The following is a 20,878-nucleotide window of genomic DNA, read 5'->3' as shown; positions in this document are numbered from 1 at the left end:
AGTCTCATAGACTTTGACTGTTGCTTTACAGTTCTGTACAATTTGGAGGTTGCACGGAGGCGCGATACAACAGTGCTTGACCCTTTACCTTTGCGGCTACATCAGTTAAGGTAAGTACAGTATTACTGCTGCTGTCCATAACTTAAATTGAATTTATATGCACATGTGCATTTATAGGCACACACATTTATAGGCACACACATTTATAGGCACACGCGTGTGTATTAATACGCAGAAATGATTAAAGAGGGTTCATTAAGTTACACATGCAATTTCATGCATTTTAGATGCATTTCGGGAACCTTATAGTGTCACCTTATTAACTTTAGTTACATTCTAGAAAGGGAATTAGGAAAGGACTGTCATGGGTGGTAGGTAAGAGCTGCCGCTGGGAACTGCATGACTTGGTTCCTCACCTACGTTTCAGGAGACCACTAAAGTCAAGTTCTCCTGCATCTTCTTGTCCTTCACCACTGTTATTAATATAAAGATATCAACATTGGAACAAGCACAACACCCAACAATAACATATGACCACACAGAGATGTCAGCATCAAAGTTGTGTCCCATCTCTGTTGCTTGTGAAAGGCAAGCACAATATGGCTTATTCATCGAAATAGTGCAAGCAGAAGACATGTTTTAATCCATAGCAAACAGACAGATATTAGCTTTCTAGATAAGATATAGATAAAACTAATATCCTAACTCTGTTGCAAAACATGTTTTCTCTTTGCTCTACATAAATAAGCTCTTCTATATTGTGGCTATTCCAGATACTATCACAAGACAATGTTTACATAGATTTTGCATGTAGAAATGTTTCTTCCCCATTTGTGGTGCAAATATTGGGGGAGGTCACCTAAAACAATGAAAAAAACAGCAACAGTTTGAGCTGAACCTGAGTTTTTCATTGTCAGTGCAACATGCTATTAAAAAAGACTGGGAAGAACATACTGTAAAGTTTTCATTTGACACCAGATAGGAACATATGGGGAAAAGCAGGCAAAGTACGAAAATACATTTTTCTTGCATTTGTACTCCATCTTTACATGTGTTTAAAGCAACTCTAAGTTTTATTGAGTTTATTCACAGCAGGGTAGAGTCCATTAAAATTGGGTCTGCAGTGTGGGCTCCATAGTATAGAAAGCTCGTAGATGGGTGGAAGTTTTTTTTTTTTCTGGTGGTTTGTTTCTGATGACTTTCACAATTTATTCTTAGAGTTATTTTTATATTTCAATAATTATTTTCTATGCTTTTTAGGCATTATTTGATAATGATTGGATTTTTCTTTCAGGTAAATAAGATCTATTTATATTTCTTGTGTCCAGAAACTGAATGTATTTGGGAAACTAGAGTTTACTTTTCCCAATCTGCTCAACCCCTTCTTTTCGGATGTAGCATTTTAAATTTTAAGGACATAACAGACCAGTACAATAATTTACCTTCTTTTGAAAGCAGATCGGATGTCCAAAGCCTGAGATGAATCAGAGGAAGCTAAGTGGAAAAAAAATAGCTTATGTATCTCTGAAATGCTAAATATCATATAATCATTAGTGAGCATGGCTGTTGAGTGGAGCCGATCAATTCTTATGAAACCCAAGAACTCATGCTGACTTTTAGATTGTTACTACATACCCCAAATTATTTCCTAGACTGATTTTTCCTCTTTCTATTCGTAGGACTTTGCAGAGGATTTTGAGCTATTATGACTAGTGATGAGCGAACGTGTTCGAATAAGGTGTTATCCGAGCTTGCTCGTGTGCTAATAGAGTATCTGCAGCGTACTCGAATACTATGCTCGAGTCGCCACCGCTGCATATCTCGAGGCTGTTAGGTAATACCTGCATGTGTTGTAGCTGTCGAACTGCCGCGAGACATGCAGCCACGGGGACTCAAACATATTATTGAAGCACGCAGAAGATACTCCATTAACGCACAAGCATGCTCGGATAACACCTTATCATCACTAATTACTACCAAAAAGTTCTCATGGCAAAGGATAATAGGCAGTCAGCAAACCAGGTTTCAATATATCCCAAAAGATTGTCCTTTATTCATTTATTTGATAGGTGAATATTGTCTTGTCCCAAGCAATCCCTTTAAGATTATATACAATGTAACAGTACAAAAAGAACATGACTTGTAAATTACTTGACTAACACTTAGATAAAACAATTATTTATGTACTTTTTTGTTTTATATATTTTTGCATACATGTATATGTATGACATCTGACAGATGGCTACAATATTTTGTGAACCTAGCCATAACCGTGTTAGTACTTACCAATAACTTCAAGATCAAATGAGCAGCTGTCAAATTTATCTTTATAAGTCACTTCACATCTGTAGTTCCCAGCATAGTTCTCTTTTGCTTTTATTATTTGCATTTCAAATGTGTATGTCTGAAAAGAACATGTTCATTGTTCCATGATGAGTTTATGGTAAGACATATGTCAATGCAAATAACTTTTCTATACATTCACTATATATTTTTTTTTAAATACGTGGATATAGACTAATGGGTGTATCCAGGAACAACTATAATTCCTTTGTAGTGACCTGTGATATCTTAGGATGCGTTTACATGAATGAAAATTAATGATTTCCATATTTTCTTGTCTGCTTTACCTTGTGCAACTGAGCATTGTTCTGGGATCCTTATTTTTCTTTACAGTCAATTTCTTGTTATATAGTGAAATGTGTTATATATTGTTGAACCTGTGTTTAGTTATTTTTTTATATACAGTATTTGGGGCGGAAATGTTCTCCTTTTTTCAATATATCATAATAAGCGCAGAATGAGTCAATTAAGTTGTTAAACTAGAGATTGTTACAGCCATAAAAAGTCACTATGTAATTTGCACCCCCCACTTATTCCTCACTCAACAATTAACTGATGCTTTACTGGAGCGGCCAGACTCACAGATTAAGAAGCATAGGTCTAGCCCATTGGGAATCTTGGCAAAGGATGGGGTGACACATGAGATAGCTGGGAAACAAGTGGTCCAATGGAGTAGAGATAGGGGAAAAATTTAGGAAATAGAGGAGCTGGGAAAGTAGTACTCCATAAAAACATGGTAACCATAAAATGCGATCTGGCACAGGTAGGGCAACCCTACATTAGTTCTTACATTCTCTCTCTCAGCTGGCCAATGCTGTATGTACACATGGCTTCCCTCTCTTTATGTGTAGTCTTCATCATATGATTGCCTAATGCAACAATAGCAGAAGCATTGGTTAATGTTCTGCCCAATAAAACATACGTGGAGAAGATAGTAGTCCCGTCTACGTGAGATGTGCCCAAAAGAGACTGCAGAATTATTTACAAACTTGTCCACTTAGTCTACGTTCACATTTGCGGTCTGCGCCGCAGCGTCGGGCGCCGCAGCGTCGCCGCATGTGTCATGCGCCCCTATATTTAACATGGGGGTGCATGGACATGCGTCGCACTTGCGTTTTGCGCCGCATGCGTCCCTGCGGCGCCCGCGTCCGGGCGCAGAGGATGCAGCAAGTTGCTGCATCCAAAATCAATCAAAAAAAGGACGCATGCGGCGCAAAACGCAGCGTTGTGCATGCGTTTTTGTTTGCGTTGTGCGTTGCGGTGCCGACGCTGCGGCGCACAACGCAAATGTGAACGTAGCCTTAAAAGGTTATTCTTGATTATCTTGACTATCTTCAGGATAAAAGTCAAGAATAACCTTGCTTCCTGCTTGTTATTGGGTGGGGCGCTCCTGAAGATTGGTAATTCAGACCATCAGCATGATTCAGCGTTGGGGTACTGAAGCTAGCTAGATCAAGCTGTTCAGCCAGATTCGCAGCAGTGCTTGCAAGCGCATGCGCCATACTTAGGAATCTGGCACCCTCTGATAGACTATAACTGTGGCAGGTAACCAGATGACAGAGAGAATTTTTCATAATAAGGCCACTTTCACACGTTCAGTATTTGGTCAGTAATTTATATTAGTATTTGTAAGCCAAAGCCAGGACTGGGTGAAAAATGCAGAAGTGGGGCACGTGTTTCTATTAGGCCGGGATCACACATGCGAGAAATACGGCCGAGTCTCGCATGTTAATACCCGGCATTGCCGCCGTCACTCAGGAGCGGAGCGTGCGGCTGCATGTATTGCTATGTGGCCGCACGCTCCGCTCCTGAGTGACGGCGACAATGCCGGGTATTAACATGCGAGACTCGGCCGTATTTCTCTCATGTGTGATCCCGGCCTTATACTTTTCCTCTGACTGTTCCACTCCTAATTTTAGTGTAGAAATACTGAGTGGAAATACTGATCAAATACTGAACATCTGAAGTGGCCTAATAGTTAAATTGCAAAGTTCCTTTTTTTTAGTAGCACTTTGTAATTTTACCTATTGGTGATCATGAGGTAACGTCTATAAGATCAAGATAAAAAATATCCTAACATATGCTAATTTTCCTAATACCAACAACAGAATACAAGATTAAATAGGATTGACTAGTGAATAACTGCAAATTCGTCTTTTGAAATCTGAAAAAAAATTATTTGCAGTAAATATAATTAAAGATTTCATATACAAGTTTATTGTCAGACATAACAAGCAAAAATTGTAGTCTCTTATTGCTGGAAATATGGAGCAATAACAACGAGTCATACCTTGTTAATTCGATCAAAGGTGTCTTTCAGTTGAAGATGCTTTCCAGCTTTACTTGCCAAGTCCATCCATTTGCCTTTCAGCCATTTTACAACTGGTTTACGAAGCAGATCTTTAGCCTCTACTTTTGCAACAAACTTTATATCGCCACCTTTATTAAAATGTACAACATGCATCTGTTTATGTTGTGCACTGTATACGGTATGTAATTCTTTTATTCTTTGCTACATTGTTATTAGGCACTTACATTCTGTGTCCGTTATTTTAATCTTGAACTAACATACCGTATTTCTCCGAAAATAAGACAGGCTCTTATATTGTTTTTTGCTCAAAAAATGGATTATTTTCAGGGGATATCTTATTTTTTACTTGAACAAAATTGATTTATTCTTGAACAAAAAACGAACATTTATTCAAATATAATCATGTCATCACACACACACAGCACATACACATGTATATACAGATATTGCACATAACACACACATGTATACACACACACAGGCTTGGACTGGCGCACAAGAGAACAAGAGAATCCTCCGGTGGGCCCCTAAGCAAGAGTGAGCCACCACCCTCTTATATGAGCAGTACTTGGCACAATATACTTGAATCACTATGTACAGATAAAGACAACATCTTATTCATATAACAATCTAGCCCGTTCAATGTTATATAAATTTGTGATTGAGGATAATGTCACATTTGCATGCATCTGAAAAGTGGGGCCCAGGAGTTGATTACTGGTGGACCCTTGGCACCCCAGTTCTACATTGCATGCACATGTATACACATACACTACACATCTCATTTATACACACACACTGCATATACACATGTATACACACACATGTAAATAGACATACACTGCACATGTGCATACCAGCCTGTCTCCTTTTCAGTTCCTCTAGACTCCTACAGTTAAAGGACCTTTGTGACATCATGGTCATGTGACCAGTCCCCCCCTTCCCCCTCAAACGCCGATCCTGACCGTAACTAGGGCTTATTTTTGGAGCATATTCAAAAAGTCCTGCAAAATCATGCAAGGGCTTAATTTCAGGGTCCCTCTGATTTTAGGGAAAACACGATACTTATGAACCCATTTTCATGTCCGCGCTATGTTCACGTAAAGGTTAAAGTTTACATCTAAAGTCATAAATGGTTTATATTTCATATAATGCTTATATAAACAGTTTTGTACTGTTCCATCTGTTTTGAAAATGGCCGGTGAAGTAATGGCTAGTGCAGGCTCGACACAGGCAACTGCAACAAAAATTGTCAAACAGCCACATACAGGTACGTGAGAAAGGGAAGAGAAAATGTATTTATATATTTCTCAGTTGAATACAAAATGAATTAAGATTAAGATAGGAGCTTCATGGAGAATACAACCTGAATTCTAAAATACTTGGGATGCCATGTAAAATATCAACCAAAGAAGAATACAATGATTTGGAAATCTCTTAGAACATAGAACACAGGTCAGAAGGTGAAGGTCAGACATTTTTCAATTTCATTTGAAAAAAGTAACTCATTTAGAAATTCATGTACCAACACGAAGGAGGAAGTATTTGGGAAGTGTAAAAGAAATGATACATGGTTTTCTATATATTTTAAAAATATAAATCTGAAAATTGTGATGTACAGCAGTATAAGGTTTTTCTGCTTTCTCATCAAGGGCCCATAAGGAATACATTTAAAAATAAGGAAAAAACAACTCGTGAAATATTTTTTTGTGTTGTATATATAAATCAAAGAGAATACAAACATGTGATTATGACTTACCCACACTCACTGTTCCACTATTTGGTTTATCAATAAATAATGTTGATCGTTGAGAATTGTCCCTCTTGTCTGCATCATCTGGTTGTCCATCTCCAAGAGACCAAGCTATGCAAAATTAACAAAATCATAAGTTGTTAATAATTGACTTGGGGACATAGAATTTTTATCCAATAGCCATCACTGTCAATCAAGGTAATAACTGAGAATACTGCTGGAAAAAAAGGGGTTCAAATGAAAATTATCTTCAAGACGTAATTTTTCTTTCTATAGATGTGGAAAAAATATCTGCAAACTCAATGAAAAAAAGTTATGTATTATTTTCCAGTTTCCTTGTTGCATACAAACGAAGACCATTAGAATGTAAACATAGAGGTTGGCCTGTCGACCATAGTAAGGCTTGAATATTTACTATTTAGTACTAGTCTATAGTAAGGACACTGCAAGAAAACTATATGGCATCTCCCTGAAGTCTTCCAATCAAAATTGAAAACAGGTGTAAACCTGCACAAGTCTTCTATGTGTGCTATCCAATAATATGTTTTTATTCCACAACATTTCATTTTACCTAAATTTTCCTTTTTAAGAATGTGTAACTAATGTATCAGACAGTTTCATTTGCTAGCGCTTAATTATAAGGATTTTCAATACTATGATATTGATCACACTTTTATTAGGATAGGTCATCAATATTCAATCCGCCACCTAGCACCTTTTAGCAACTCCCGATGTAAACAATGTAGACTTTTTTTTAGGTGTTGCAGATCAGCTCCAATTTAATTGATGGCGTGGTGTTGTTCCACTCCATATTGTCATGATCCGTTCCAGAGTCAAGTCCTGTCTGCTCTTTTTTCTGAGCGGATCATGTCAAGGGTTAACTTTGCTCTGCCTCATTCTGGGCTCAGCTTTGCTATTTAGATCCCAGGTATCCTGCTGGCAGTGTCAGCTATAGTTCTGTCTTAGGTGTGTGAACCTGACTCTGGTAACTCTTGATTTGTCCTGCTGTGACTTGTCCCGTGTCTGTTTACTCCCTCTGCATGTAGAAAAGCCGCGGAGACACCATCACGTGTTTCTCAACGCATAGGTGGTTTTCCTTTATTGGATGCTGCCCTTCCTGTGGTTGTTCCTTCCCAGTGAAAGACCTGGCTATTCATTGCTTGCGTTGAGAAACACGTGATGGTGTCTCCGTGGCTTTTCTACATGCATTTGCATATTTCCCATAAGAGATGGGGGCAGTGTTCTGGATCACTGCGTTGAGAAACACGTGATGGTGTCTCCGCGGTGTTGGATGTTTTGATCTCCCAGAGGTCATTCATCCTTATGTTCATTGTTTACTCCCTCTGTCTGCCCTTTTCCCATCGCTTCTCTGTTTATCTGCTTGATTCTCTGGTTCTGACGTCCTGGCTTGGCTATTGACTCCGTTACTGTTTGTTGCTATTGTACTTTGTATTGCCCATTCTGGTTTACTGATCTCTTGCTTCGTCCTGACTATCCATTGTGTCTAATCCTTTTTGTACTGTCGTGCTATCTCGTGCTTTGACTCGGCTTGTCAGACCATTCTGTCGCCACTTGGTGGCATCTGTTCTGCTGCTCTGTGTGTGTAGTCTCACTTCCCCCTCAAGCTCCCCCGGTGGAGGTTGCGCTGCAATGCACTGTAGCAGCATGACACATATACTGTTTACATTTGGCCTGTGCAAAAGCATTTTATAGTTAACTGGTGGAGTTGCAGGGTGCCAGACCACAAACAATCTAACACTGTATTAAATATAAACAGATCAGAATTACACTACATGCACCAAATTTATCAAAGTGGCTCATGATGGATGATAAATTCGGGGCATATTTATACACTTTTGCATAACTTTGTACCTCCTCTTAATTTGATCAATTTAGATCAAATTGTCACCAAATTCTGGAGCAAAGTGATGACTTCGAAGGGTCTGTTTACATGGACCCACCAGTAGTACAATAGCAAACTTTTATCTATTGGCGGCCGTTTAAATACCTGTTTACACAGGCAGACAAAAGTAAAGGATTCGCACTGAGAAATCTATACTAGATTGCTCAGTGCACATAGGCTGCCATAGTTCTCGGTAGTATGATTCCTGTTTACACAGGATGATGCACCGCATGAACAATGATTTTTTTGAGCTGCATAAAACATAATTTTACCCGATGAATGAGTGGTTCTTCATTTATTGGGTGATTGGCAACCATTTTATACAGCAAGATAATTGTGAAATTAGTGTTTTAAGCAACAATTATCTTATGGTATAAATGTAGCTGTAATCACACAGTCACCACATAGCCATTCCGCTTCCATACAAAGCCATGTCTCCTGTCAAATGGGCATCAAAAAGTGTTAGTGCATGGGGCTAATGGCATGTATGCCAGAATTGTGGCTCCCTTTAAGTTACAATTGAATGTTAAATATGTTCCAATGACAGTAGTTGCCCTCCGTTCTGGCTAACAGGTCCTGAAGAGGGACTTTCTTTTTTTTCCTTAGAATTATTAAAAAAATATTTAAAAATTGGTTTTCCAAAGACGAAAACCTCTTTAAGATCGGATGTTTGACACTCACCTATGTAAACTTTTACAAAGTAGTTTATGCACTGTTAGGAAGAGTTTATTCTTGTAATAGATTTTGCCTATATTTTACTTGAATGGCTTGTAAAGTAGAAATTCTATACCATGGTGACTTACCAGAGCCTTTCCGGTCTGAAGAACGAGAATCATCTGGAAGAAACATACGTTGGCAGTGATAAAAATGAATATTAAGTTAGAGAAAGTGCTGAAATGGGAATGTAAATTGTATGAAGCATAAGTAGATACGTCCATCAAAGTTCTGTATGATAACCAGAAACTGATTTACAGTGTTATTAATAATCATGCCATTATCTAAGAGGAATTAAACACTTCCTGTACTATATTTGTTTACATCATTTCAAGGGGTTATTTAAGATGGAAGATCCATGGATGCTGTCAGCCACAAAATGCACCACTTTTATACTTGGGCGGTGTGTAGGCAAGCTCAGCTTCTTTCAATTGAATGGGAACGAGCTACAACACTCACAAATATGCTAGTGGGCAAAAGTGGAAATATTTCTAGGTAACAGCAACCATTCAGCAATTTTAAGTTTAAAGGGAATCTGTCAGCAGGTTTTAGATACTTCTTCTGAGAACAGCATGATGTAGGAAAGAGACCCTGAATCCAGCAGTGTATCACTTAGTTTACTGGGTGCAGCAGTTGTGACACAATCAGAGCTTTATGATTTAGCATACTCTATTGACAATGAGCTGCTTATTACAGGAGGACTAGCAAGTGTGTGCCAGCTAGTCTAAGCAATGACCATGTCCTAGTGATAAGACATTTATTGTAACTAAACAGCACACAGCTTGATAAGAAACACATCCTTGAATTCAGTGTTTTAACCTCTACCCCATGCTGTCCTCAGATTACATAGAGAAAAAATTGCTGACAGATTCCCTTTAAATTGTGTTGTTAGCCACTGTGGCCAAATAGTCTGGTGGAGTCGGAATAGTGTAGAAAAAAATTCAACCATAAATAAAGCTATCTTGTACTGGAGTCTAGACAATGTAATATATCCTATGAGTAATAAAAGTAGACAGTGTAAACTAGTAACAAGTGAATACATAAAAGAATATTATGTGTACATTATATCCGTAGTTTATTGGAAAGTAAATTCCATTTTGTTAATTAAAATTCAAATGTGATGTAATTAAGTTCTCCTGGGGTCCTGCTAAGTGATATCTGTAAGTGGTAACACACTAGAGAAATAGTATATCAGGTAAAAGGAATATTTCCAAAAGGCAGATGGAAAAGTTAATTAATGAATGTTCTGGCTCTTAGCAACTGTTCATACAAAGCTGACTAGATAGGATGTGCCATAACAGGGACCATATTTCCTGCTGTTCTAATGGGAGGTTTACGTAACACAGCTTTAATCCTTTCTCTAGTGCACTGGGGTGTTAATACCTTGGATCTAAACTTCCTTAGGCATCACATGTATTCCATAGGCAAGTTTTTCTCTTAGTGTTTTTACAGTACATGTCCTCAAACAACACCATTCTAATATTAAAGGACACGGCATAAAATCTGTCTCGTCACAATCCTTTTTTTCTAATTTGGCAAACAAGGAAAACATAAAGCAAATGCCTTTCTAATGAGTATTGTAAGTTTGTGAAAATTAATTCAAAAGGCAAGAACCTCCTGGACATGAGGAAATCTGTATCAGCCGAAGCTGGCAATATACTATAATATCTGTTGGACAGTCTCATATTGTACAGATAGTGAACTTCCCTTACACAGTAAGTTTGGCCAAGTGAGCATGTGGAAGACGGTAGCAAGCCACTGCCAGACAACTCTTTCAGTGGCTTATCTTCCTTGAGAACAAGATGATCGGCCAACACTTATACTCACCTCCAGTGCCAGCGCTGTTCCAATGGTGTCAGCATGCGCTCTCCTGGGGCTCGCATCACATTGTTATGTCATGAGAGCCCTGCAGCCAATCAGCGCTGGCTTTAATTACACCACTTTAGGCTCTCCTGGGGCTCATATCACATTGTTATGTCAGGCGGACCCTGCAGCCAATCAGCGCTGGCTTCAATTACACCACTTTAGGCACTCCCAGGGCTCGCATCACATTGCTATGTCATGAGAGCCCTGCAGCCTATCACCGCTGGCTTCAATTACACCACTTATGGCACTCCCAGGGCTCGCGTCACATTGTTATGTCATGAGAGCCCTGCAGCCAATCAGCTCTGGCTTCAATTACACCACCTTAGGACAAATCAAGCATCAAGAGGAAGTGAGCGGCCAGCTGCAGCTCTCACTTTCACTGGTTGTCTGATTCCTCCAAAGGTAGAGAGAATGAAGGCCGCACTGATTGGCTTCAGGGCTTGCATGACATAACAATGTGACGCGAGCCCCGGGAGAGCCTAAAGTGGTGTAATTGAAGCCAGCGCTGATTGACTGCAGGGCTCACGTGACATAATTTGCAGGGAGTCTAACATGTAAAGTCAAATCAGTGCTCTGTTATAGGATTCTGCTGGTCATCAGTGACCATCCATACTGTATATGATTCACATAATTGTGGTCACGTGCCAATCGCTTTCTTTGCCGCTTCTCTCAATGGTGTCAATAAATGTCTATGCCAACACCATTAATGGGAACTTAGAAGGAAGAATAGGTTCTGTTATATCAGCTGCTTATAAACAGTATTTTTCTATTACTATCATACCATCATTGTTCCTTTATCTACTGTTAGCAAAAAGAAAAAAAAAATATTGGTGTAATGAAAGCAAATTCTACCTGGAGGAGGAGTACTAGTTGAAGAAGACTCATCTTCATCTGCAAACATAAAATACAGTTAATAATCAACGCATACCTTTAGGCCAAACGTTGTGCATTTCCGTAGTGGTGCCAACGGTTGTAAAAAGTCCTGCAAAAAGAAGTTGTAGCGGAAGCCTGAAACACGCAAAAAGCTGCAAATTATGGGTACAAAAGCTTTCAATTTTCAGTCGCTGAAATGAGAAACCAGCTGTCAGTAAAGAGGAAATGAAGACAAAAAAATGAAAAGTACAGCAAGAGACCTAGTATTAAATGGAAACACGGAGAGCTTTCAAGAGCCTGGGAAATGTTAGGAATGTACACAACAGCAAGGAAAAGGAAACACATTGGAATAATGGTCAACCACACATCTAACCTTCTGAAGACGATGTCACATCACTGTCTTCCATGTCTGCAAGTAAATGCGTACCATATACACAGTGAATTGGTCTTCCTTGTATTAATCACATGCAAACATGTCAGTGGTACATTACATGGGTGATATAGTAAGGGTGATCATTGATGATATTTTTTAAAAAATTTTCAGTATTTGGTGAGTTTTTACCTCAGGATGTGAAAACCAAAGCCAGTAGTGGAACAATGAAATGAAAATAGAAGCACATCACCACTTGTGTATTTATCACCCACTCCTGGTTTTGACTTACAAATACTGAGGTAAAATACTGACCAAATACTGAACAAGCGCACATGGCCTAAGGGATAAGTGGTTTGTCTATTCCTTTTGGTAATTGAGCATTAGATGTATTTGGATTGAAGGTCTTGACACAAAAGTATAGTCACCTCTATGTGACTGCAGACTTATGAATCCGCTGTGCACACTGTTAGATGTCACCAATATTGCCGGCAAGAGCATGCGATCACATGACCACAAGTATATAATTTGCATACTTCCCGCCACATTCCGACTAGAGGTGCCTGGCTTCTCTCAACACAAGTGAATTACGAGACAATGAGTTCGACTTGTCAGCACATGGCTGCATGTATGCACATCACATACTTGCGTTCACGCGACTGCCCAATCCCACCCGCAACACCAGTGAATCTAACATGCTGTCAGGGTCCAGAAGTCCATAGTCACATAGAGTGACCTCAGATGTTTTGCAGAAGACCAAACAACCCCTTTAACTAATTTGTATGTAATGTCACTATATAAAAATATAGAAATATTACTATACAGCATGTGGTAATTTTAACCAAGATTTGTATCGACCATATATTGGAAAGGCTTCTGCATACTTTTACTTCAGTAAAGCTATCCCATACTATAAACGTTGCTTTTTTAACATCTAAAGCAAAAACATGATGGAAATTTTGACTTTAAAATTGTAGAAATCTGCAAAGCAAAGGAAAAAGAGATATTTTGAGTTTATGAAAGAAAGAAGTATTAGGATGAAGTAAATTGTACCTGAACACGTCAGAGCAGGTTTTACATATGTTACCAGCTAGAGTTAAAAGTTATAGAAGTTTCGAAAAAATGTGACTGTGAAACAGCAACGAGAATTATCTAGTAATGCAGATTATCCACATTTGAGTGAATAGGACTAAAGTGCAATATAATAGTCCATGAACAGAAGCGGCACTGTTTCTACAAGAAAGCTGCCATGTCTTTCTAATCTCCCTTTCATCATTAACAGGCGCCAAGATGTATAAAGAATAAAAAAAATGAAATGTTTTCACTATATTTTACATGTATATATACACAGATGCTTCTCACAAAATTAGAATATCATCAAAAAGTTCATTTATTTCAGTTCTTCAATACAAATCGTGAAACTCATCTATATATGAGTTGAAGGCTGCTATCAAAGCAACCTGGGCTTCCATAACAGCTCAGCAGTGCCACAAGCTGATCGCCTCCATGCCACGCCGCATTGTTGCAGTAATTGATGCAAAAGGAGCTCCGACCAAGTATTGAGTGCATTTACTGAACATACATTTCCGTAGGCCAACATTTCAGATTTTAAAATCATTTTTCAAGCTGCTGTTATAAAGTATTCTAATTTATGAGATAATGACTTTTGGGTTTTCATTGGCTGTAAACCATAATCATTAACATTAACAGAAATATACACTTTAAATAAATCACTCTGTTTGTGATGACTCTGTATAATATCTGAGTTTCACTTTTTGCATTGAACAAACTGAAATAAATGAACTTTTTGATGATAATCTAAGTTTGTGAGAAGCACCTGTATATACAGTATATTACTACTAAAAATTCAGTACATCTGATTTTTATTAACTTGTGTTCGTAGTTCATTCCCCATAATACATAATAATTGTCATAATTTTTAAATGCTATATTGCAATAAAGTTACCTTAGTAAATTTACTTTATATTGGCATAGATGCAATAAGGAGTACTTGTATAATGTCACTACAGATCTAGGAGTGGTACATACAAGTATTTTACAAAGGCAAAGATGCCATGTGATAATCTAGAACTAAACCTCCCTGATCTTTATTGACAGGCCACAAACTGGACAGCCATATCTGCCAGGATATATTTTACGGCTGGAGGTTTTCAACCCCATCTGTTACGCATCTACACTGGAAACCAAATATTCTAACATGCTAATTCTTTCACTGTACTGATGAGGCGGAAACAAATACAGGATATTTTAGCTCAAAGAAGCACTCCTCAAAGTTTTTATCTTCTTAAAATATTGCAATCATATTATATAGCACTGTGTACTTGCAATTGCTATTTTTTCTTTTGTACCCAGATAATTATTCTGTTTTCTCTGCTCTATGTAGAAATAAGATGTCTCTTGTCCCTGCATTTATCATCCCCCTCTTCAATTTCTGACCCCGGCTGATCTGGTCTTCCATCCTGCCATAGTCGTTTGCAGTGAGTCATGACTTATGCAGACAAAATTGACCTCCTGTTACTATATAGAGCTTAGGTCTAAGGAGTAACGTTTCTTCTTGTGGAAAATGACATACTAACCTGGTCTTGCCAATGTAAGGAGGCAATTTCGCTGTGCAATGCTGTGAATAAGCCTCCTTACATTGGCATACCAGGGCTGGCATGTCATTCTCCACAAGGAGAAATGTTAGCTCTTAGACCTCAGGTCCACCTAGCCAAATCAGATCTCATACTTTGCTCTGACTAGGGGCAATATCCCAAAACACTGTGTCTACAATTGAGATTCTGATTTGACTTTTATCCTAAGTCATATTGCAAGGCTAGTTAAAGGGTTGAAAGTGACTTGCAGAACTGCGCTTCCAACAGGTGGCACTATATAGTTCTAGTATTCTATCTCTCTGAAGAGGCAATTTGCATATTGCATAGAGCTTAGAAAGATTCAGCTAGTCAGTTTTTAACCATGTGATGTTATAGACCTAATGGAAAACCTAAAAATTAACTGGGTAGAAAGGCAACTGACCAGTTGTAAGTATACATTGCTATATAATATGATGATTGTGATATATTAAGAGGATAAACATTTTGATGGGTGTTGAAGATAATAATTGTAAAATCCATAAAGACATCTCCAGAGAGGGGACATATCATCCTCATATTGAACATATGGGATTAACTGAGGAAGTGAAAAAGAGCTGACAATTCAACCTCCGTTAAAGCACGGCCTGCTGCCGTGAACAGGAAACTATAACAAGGAATCTGAATGAGAATCAGCCAAAAAAGTGAGGATTCGTATAGTCATAAGATGAAAAGTACACTTCCAAGGCAAGAGCTTCCCCTGTTCAAAGGATTTGTCTCAGATGCTCTGGAGCCAGTGGTGAGTGATGAATAATGGTGTTTGCATTGATCCGATATTTATGGGAGATACAGTTAGGTCCATATATATTTGGACAGAGACAACATTTTTCTCATTTTGGTTATAGACATTACCACAATTTAATTTTAAACAAAACAATTCAGATGCAGTTGAAGTTCAGACTTTCAGCTTTCATTTGAGGGTATCCATATTAAAATTGGATGAAGAGTTTAGGAGTTTCAGCTCCTTAACCTGTGCCACCCTGTTTTTTAAAGGGACCAAAAGTAATTGGACAATTCACTCCAAGGCTATTTCATGGACAGGTGTGGGCAATCCCTTCATTATGTCATTCTCAACTAAGCAGATAAAAGGCCTGGAGTTGATTTGAGGTGTGGTGCTTGCATTTGGAAGGTTTTCCTATGAAGTAAACATGCGGTCAAAAGTGCTCTCCATGAAGGTGAAACAAGCCATTCTTAAGCTGTGAAAACAGAGAAAAAACCCATCCGAGAAATTGCTACAATATTAGGAGTGGCAAAATGTACAGTTTGGTACATCCTGAGAAGAAAAGAAAGCACTGGTGATCTCATCAATGCAAAAAGACCTGGGCGCCCACGGAAGACAACAGTGGTGGGTGATCGCAGAATAATCTCCATGGTGAAGAGAAACCCCTTCACAACAGCCAACCAAGTGACCAACACTCTCCCGGAGGTCGGCGTATCAATATCCAAATCTATCATAAAGAGAAGACTGCATGAAAGTAAATACAGTGGGTTCACTGCACGGTGCAAGCCACTCATAAGTGTCAAGAATAAAAAGGCTAGACTGGACTTTGCTAAAAAACATCTAAAAAAGCCAGCACAGTTCGGGAAGAACATTCTTTGGACAGATGAAACCAAGATCAACCTCTACCAGAATGATGGAAAGAGAAAAGTATGGTGAAGGCGTGGTACAGCTCATGATCCAAAGCATACCACATCATCTGTAAAACCCGGCGGAGGCAGTGTGATGGCTTGGGCATGCATGGCTGCCAGTGGCACTGGGTCACTAGTGTTTATTGATGATGTGACACAGGACAGAAGCAGCCAAATGAATTCTGAGGTATTCAGAGCCATACTGTGTGCTCAGATCCAGCCAAATGCAGCAAAACTGATTGGTCGTCGTTTCATACTACAGATGGACAATGACCCAAAACATAAAGCCAAAGCAACCCAGGAGTTTATTAAAGCAAAGAAGTGGAATATTCTTGAATGGCCAAGTCAGTCACCTGATCTCAACCCAATTGAGCATGCATTTCACTTGTTAAAGACTAAACTTCAGACAGAAAGGCCCACAAACAAACAGCAACTGAAAACCACCGCAGTGAAGGCCTGGCAGAGCATCAAAAAGGAGGAAACACAGCGTCTGGTGATGTCCATGAGTTCAAGACTTCAGGCAGTCATTGCCAACAAAGGGTTTTCAACCAAGTACTAGAAATGAACATTTTATTTAAAATTATTGAATCTGTCCAATTACTTTTGGTCCCTTTAAAAACAGGGTGGCACATGTTAAGGAGCTGAAACTCCTAAACGCTTCATCCAATTTTAATGTGGATACCCTCAAATGAAAGCTGAAAGTCTGAACTTCAACTGCATCTGAATTGTTTTGTTTAAAATTCATTGTGGTAATGTCTAGAACCAAAATGAGAAAAATGTTGTCTCTGTCCAAATATATATGGACCTAACTGTATATTTTTGGCGTCATAGTGAAGGGATGAACATAACGCATTCAATCACATCACCGTAAGGCCATTCTAACACCTCCAACTTAATATCAGTAAGATGGATGATGCCATCCATGGCATGTTTCATCTCGATAGAAACATAAAATTGTTATAGGAAACATGACAATAATATCTCCCACCTGGGACACCCAGGGACGAAGATATCTTAAAAGTTGGGGATCTCATAAACTTCTGAAAGCACATCCCATGACCAGCCACCATATGAGCTCACCAAAGGGAGGCATGTGGGTGTAATCTTGGTCTAATATAAATCAGAGCTTGGGTTTTGGTCATTTGTCATTCCTGTAAGGTACAGCTTGCTGTAGTTCTGTCTATTTTCTTAACCGTTCTTAACAGTCGCCGAATCACGCAGAAAACAGTGTGAACATACACGGATATGTGTGCATTCCGTAGATTAAAATGGGTGTGCTTGTGTACATGTGAAAATGTATGTCTCTTGTATGTGTGCAAACGGACTCCACACATACCGGAAACACGGACGTGCGAAGGGGCCTAAGGATGTGTCCAGACAAGCATTTACAAAATCGTTCATTTATCAGCAAGAAAAAAAACATAGTATCTGTATGTCAATTTTTTGCTTCCAGGTGACATTGGTATGGCATTTATCTATATGAACAATTTAAAATAAAAATATAATAATAGGCCAAATACAGTTTCCCCAAGTTAATATTTGCAATGGATCCATTAAAACATCATGAGATATGGATGGTAACCTGTGTACGATTTGCATATGCACCCATTAATTTATAATGGGTGTCTCGGATCTGCAAAATGGATCAAAGTGGTGTATGCTCAAATGTTTTACAAACAGACCATAGGTCCATGTGTAAAAAAAACATTCATGTGAACTACCACATTAAGACTTTTTTCATACATCCACTTCTTATGTCCGTATGTACAATCTGGATGGTTTGGTGAGCAGAGTGGTCATATCAGTGATGCGACCTTTCGCCACGCCAGCCGGAACACACTGCATTGAGCATGAGAAGTGCTGCCTGTGACCGGTGGTAACTTTAATGATGTCACTGCTGGTCATGTGTAGCCGCATTCTCATGCTCATTTCAATATGTTTCAGCTGGAGTGTAGCGTTTCGCATCACTGGCGTGACTGCTCACCAAATCATCCAGATCACGGTGCACTGTAGACCAGACCAGATTCATTACGGACTTTAACAGTAGTTGGACGCAGGTCAGTAATATTTTAACCAAACACTGGCAGATTCTACGAATAGACCCACAAACAGCAGAAGTTACTAGTGAGCGGCCTCTCATGACAGCAAGACGGGCTCCAAATCTGAGGGATTTGATTACTAGGAGCCACTTCAATAGACCCACGACGAGATTAAATAGAGGTATTGTCCTGAGGGGTTCGTTTCCGTGTGGGGATTGCAATGTCTGTCCCCACATGGCAGTCACACGGGACGTTTTTTTCCATCCTACTCGTCTTAGCAGGCATCCCCTGAAGGCGTATATCAACTGCAAGTCAAGGGATATTATCTATGCCCTCATCTGTCCATGTAAAATGGTATATGTAGGGCAAACATCGCAGGAGCTTAGGAAACGGGTCCAGAAGCATATCTCCACAATACATCTGGCAGCTTCGGACACGAGAAAAGGAAGGGTCCTGACTCCTGTGTCTCAACATTTTTTGGAACATCATAGTGGTTCCTCTGCGAATTTGCAGGTGGTCGGTTTACAAAAGATCACCCGTAATGAGAGGGGAGGGGATAAACATAAAACTCTTTTACAAGTGGAATCTAGGTGGATTTTCCAACTACAAACTGTGGCCCCCCTCGGACTCAATGAGGAACTTCTCTTTACAGGATTCCTTGGTTGCTGAGTATTGGCCCCTTCTATAATATCTTTCTCATTCCTTATCCTGGATACCTTCTATATGTGACTCATGTGTGACAATCCTGTCCTTAGGTTGACATGACTGGCTGAGTGAACTTCTACCATTTATCTCCTCATCATCTGTACATCGGACTGATCGATATTGGAATTGGCGAGTGGATTCTGGAACGGGTTGAATGATCAGGGACTTTGTGACAAGCCACCTTCGTCTCCTTGTTTCCAGATGGCTTAATAGTCCTTACATCGGAATGCCATATATGTGGAATTAGACTGGATACTTTACCTACACACATGATCTGATTGATAGGGACCATGTGCCCTGTACCTCCTACGATGCCGTGTCAGATTATGGATAAACTGACGAAGAGTGTTTATTGGGACGATTTGTATTTATATTGATTACTTTTGTATCGCTTTTGGACTATCTTCAGTTGTACAATATGAGATGTGGGTATATTATTTATAGATTGGTGAACATGGCCGTATGCGAGATATGCCTTTAGATTCATATGCATACACATGCTACGCGTATGTGCATGCGTATCCCGATGATGCCAGGATATAATTACTTCTGACTGGTACTGCATGTCTCTTTCTCTACAGACCGGGTCCCGCATCATATACCGCCATTTCCTCACGTATTCATTTTATGGTTATATGTATTCTTCTCTAACCTGATGTTTGCTTTTCAGGTGTCCCATTGATCACATGGCCCCCCTCTATAATTCACTCCAAGTATATTACTTTTTATCCAGTCCGTATGCTCCTATGTTTTCTTATTCTTCCGCATTTTCCCTCTCTCCATTTTTATTTATTATACATTTATTTCTTATTCCATCTCAGTACCGGCCGACCCATCTCTTTGGGTTTGGGCTTGTTTCTCCTGACGTTTGCGCAAGCCGACTCAATTCTGAATCGGTGTTGCGCAGACGCCGCTCATCTCCATGGAGATCTTCTTCACTTCCGGTGCCTCTACTTCCTGCTGTGCGGCCAGCACGCCTCTCCTCTTCTCCGCCTCCTGCATGGCGGCGATTCAGCTGCAGACACTCCGGATGATGATGGATCTATGTATATATGTAAGTTCTTCCCACCACCACACTCACTTCCCCTGACGAAGCCGCAGCGGCGGCGATACGCGTGGGGCGCTTGCTCATCACCTCATTTTCTGTATCCACATGCCGGACACCATCTTTGGACCTTTATGTAAGATCCCATTGTTTGTTGAGATTTGGGTGACGACCCTTCTCGCTTTACTATTCAGTGGCAGTGACTGATCATGTGGCGCTATACCACCCTTTATACCGCTATAGATTCATATCTTAGGATTGTCCATTTATTTATTGTGGTTTCAACCTAGGGGTGTTTTTTCCACCAATATATAAGATTATGCCCACGGTGGTTTTGCAGTTGCTATGATTTTCTGAGATATTGTACCTGATTGTTGACTGTGTCCGTTGCATGATATGTGTGATACAATTATTTGGGGACTTTCCCCTATTTGTGATTTACATCATTATATGAGGGTGATATACACAATATGGTTGTGTTTTTAAATGTTTTTACATTTCTTGTGTTGTGGTGTTTTGAATAAACATATTTTTTGTACTTTCACATTATATATGGTTGTGCGAGCCGTACTTTAGTCCATTCTTTCCTCTTTTTTCTTCAATCTTTAAAAGATAAAACTCTTTTATTTCTATGCTGCATTTCATTCTATATGTATGTGTCACACTCAAAGCACAT

The 20,878-nt window shown here is 39.3% G+C and overlaps 1 protein-coding gene across 7 annotated transcripts in view; it reads right to left on the bottom strand.

Moving 5' to 3' along the window:
• MYBPC1 (myosin binding protein C1) overlaps positions 1–20,878 on the bottom strand; it is a 184,243-nt gene that overhangs the window by 92,924 nt on the left and 70,441 nt on the right. For 3 of the 7 annotated variants that reach the window (XM_077265603.1, XM_077265606.1, XM_077265604.1), the window contains 8 exons: positions 12,137–12,172; positions 11,743–11,781; positions 9,114–9,146; positions 6,414–6,518; positions 4,634–4,782; positions 2,287–2,404; positions 1,443–1,494; positions 417–473 (listed from right to left, as the gene is read on the bottom strand). In XM_077265603.1, the coding sequence (XP_077121718.1) occupies positions 417–473; positions 1,443–1,494; positions 2,287–2,404; positions 4,634–4,782; positions 6,414–6,518; positions 9,114–9,146; positions 11,743–11,781; positions 12,137–12,172 (589 nt within the window). The remainder of the gene's footprint in view (positions 1–416; positions 474–1,442; positions 1,495–2,286; positions 2,405–4,633; positions 4,783–6,413; positions 6,519–9,113; positions 9,147–11,742; positions 11,782–12,136; positions 12,173–20,878) is intronic. The other 4 variants (XM_077265605.1, XM_077265607.1, XM_077265610.1 and 1 more) reach the window with 2 other exon arrangements.

The sequence above is a fragment of the Ranitomeya variabilis genome, chromosome 5 (genome assembly GCF_051348905.1).
Source record: "Ranitomeya variabilis isolate aRanVar5 chromosome 5, aRanVar5.hap1, whole genome shotgun sequence".
In the NCBI taxonomy this organism is placed as follows: domain Eukaryota; kingdom Metazoa; phylum Chordata; class Amphibia; order Anura; family Dendrobatidae; genus Ranitomeya; species Ranitomeya variabilis.
The sequence above is the reverse complement of the archived record's forward strand: the minus strand, read 5'-3'. Positions and strand labels throughout refer to the sequence as shown.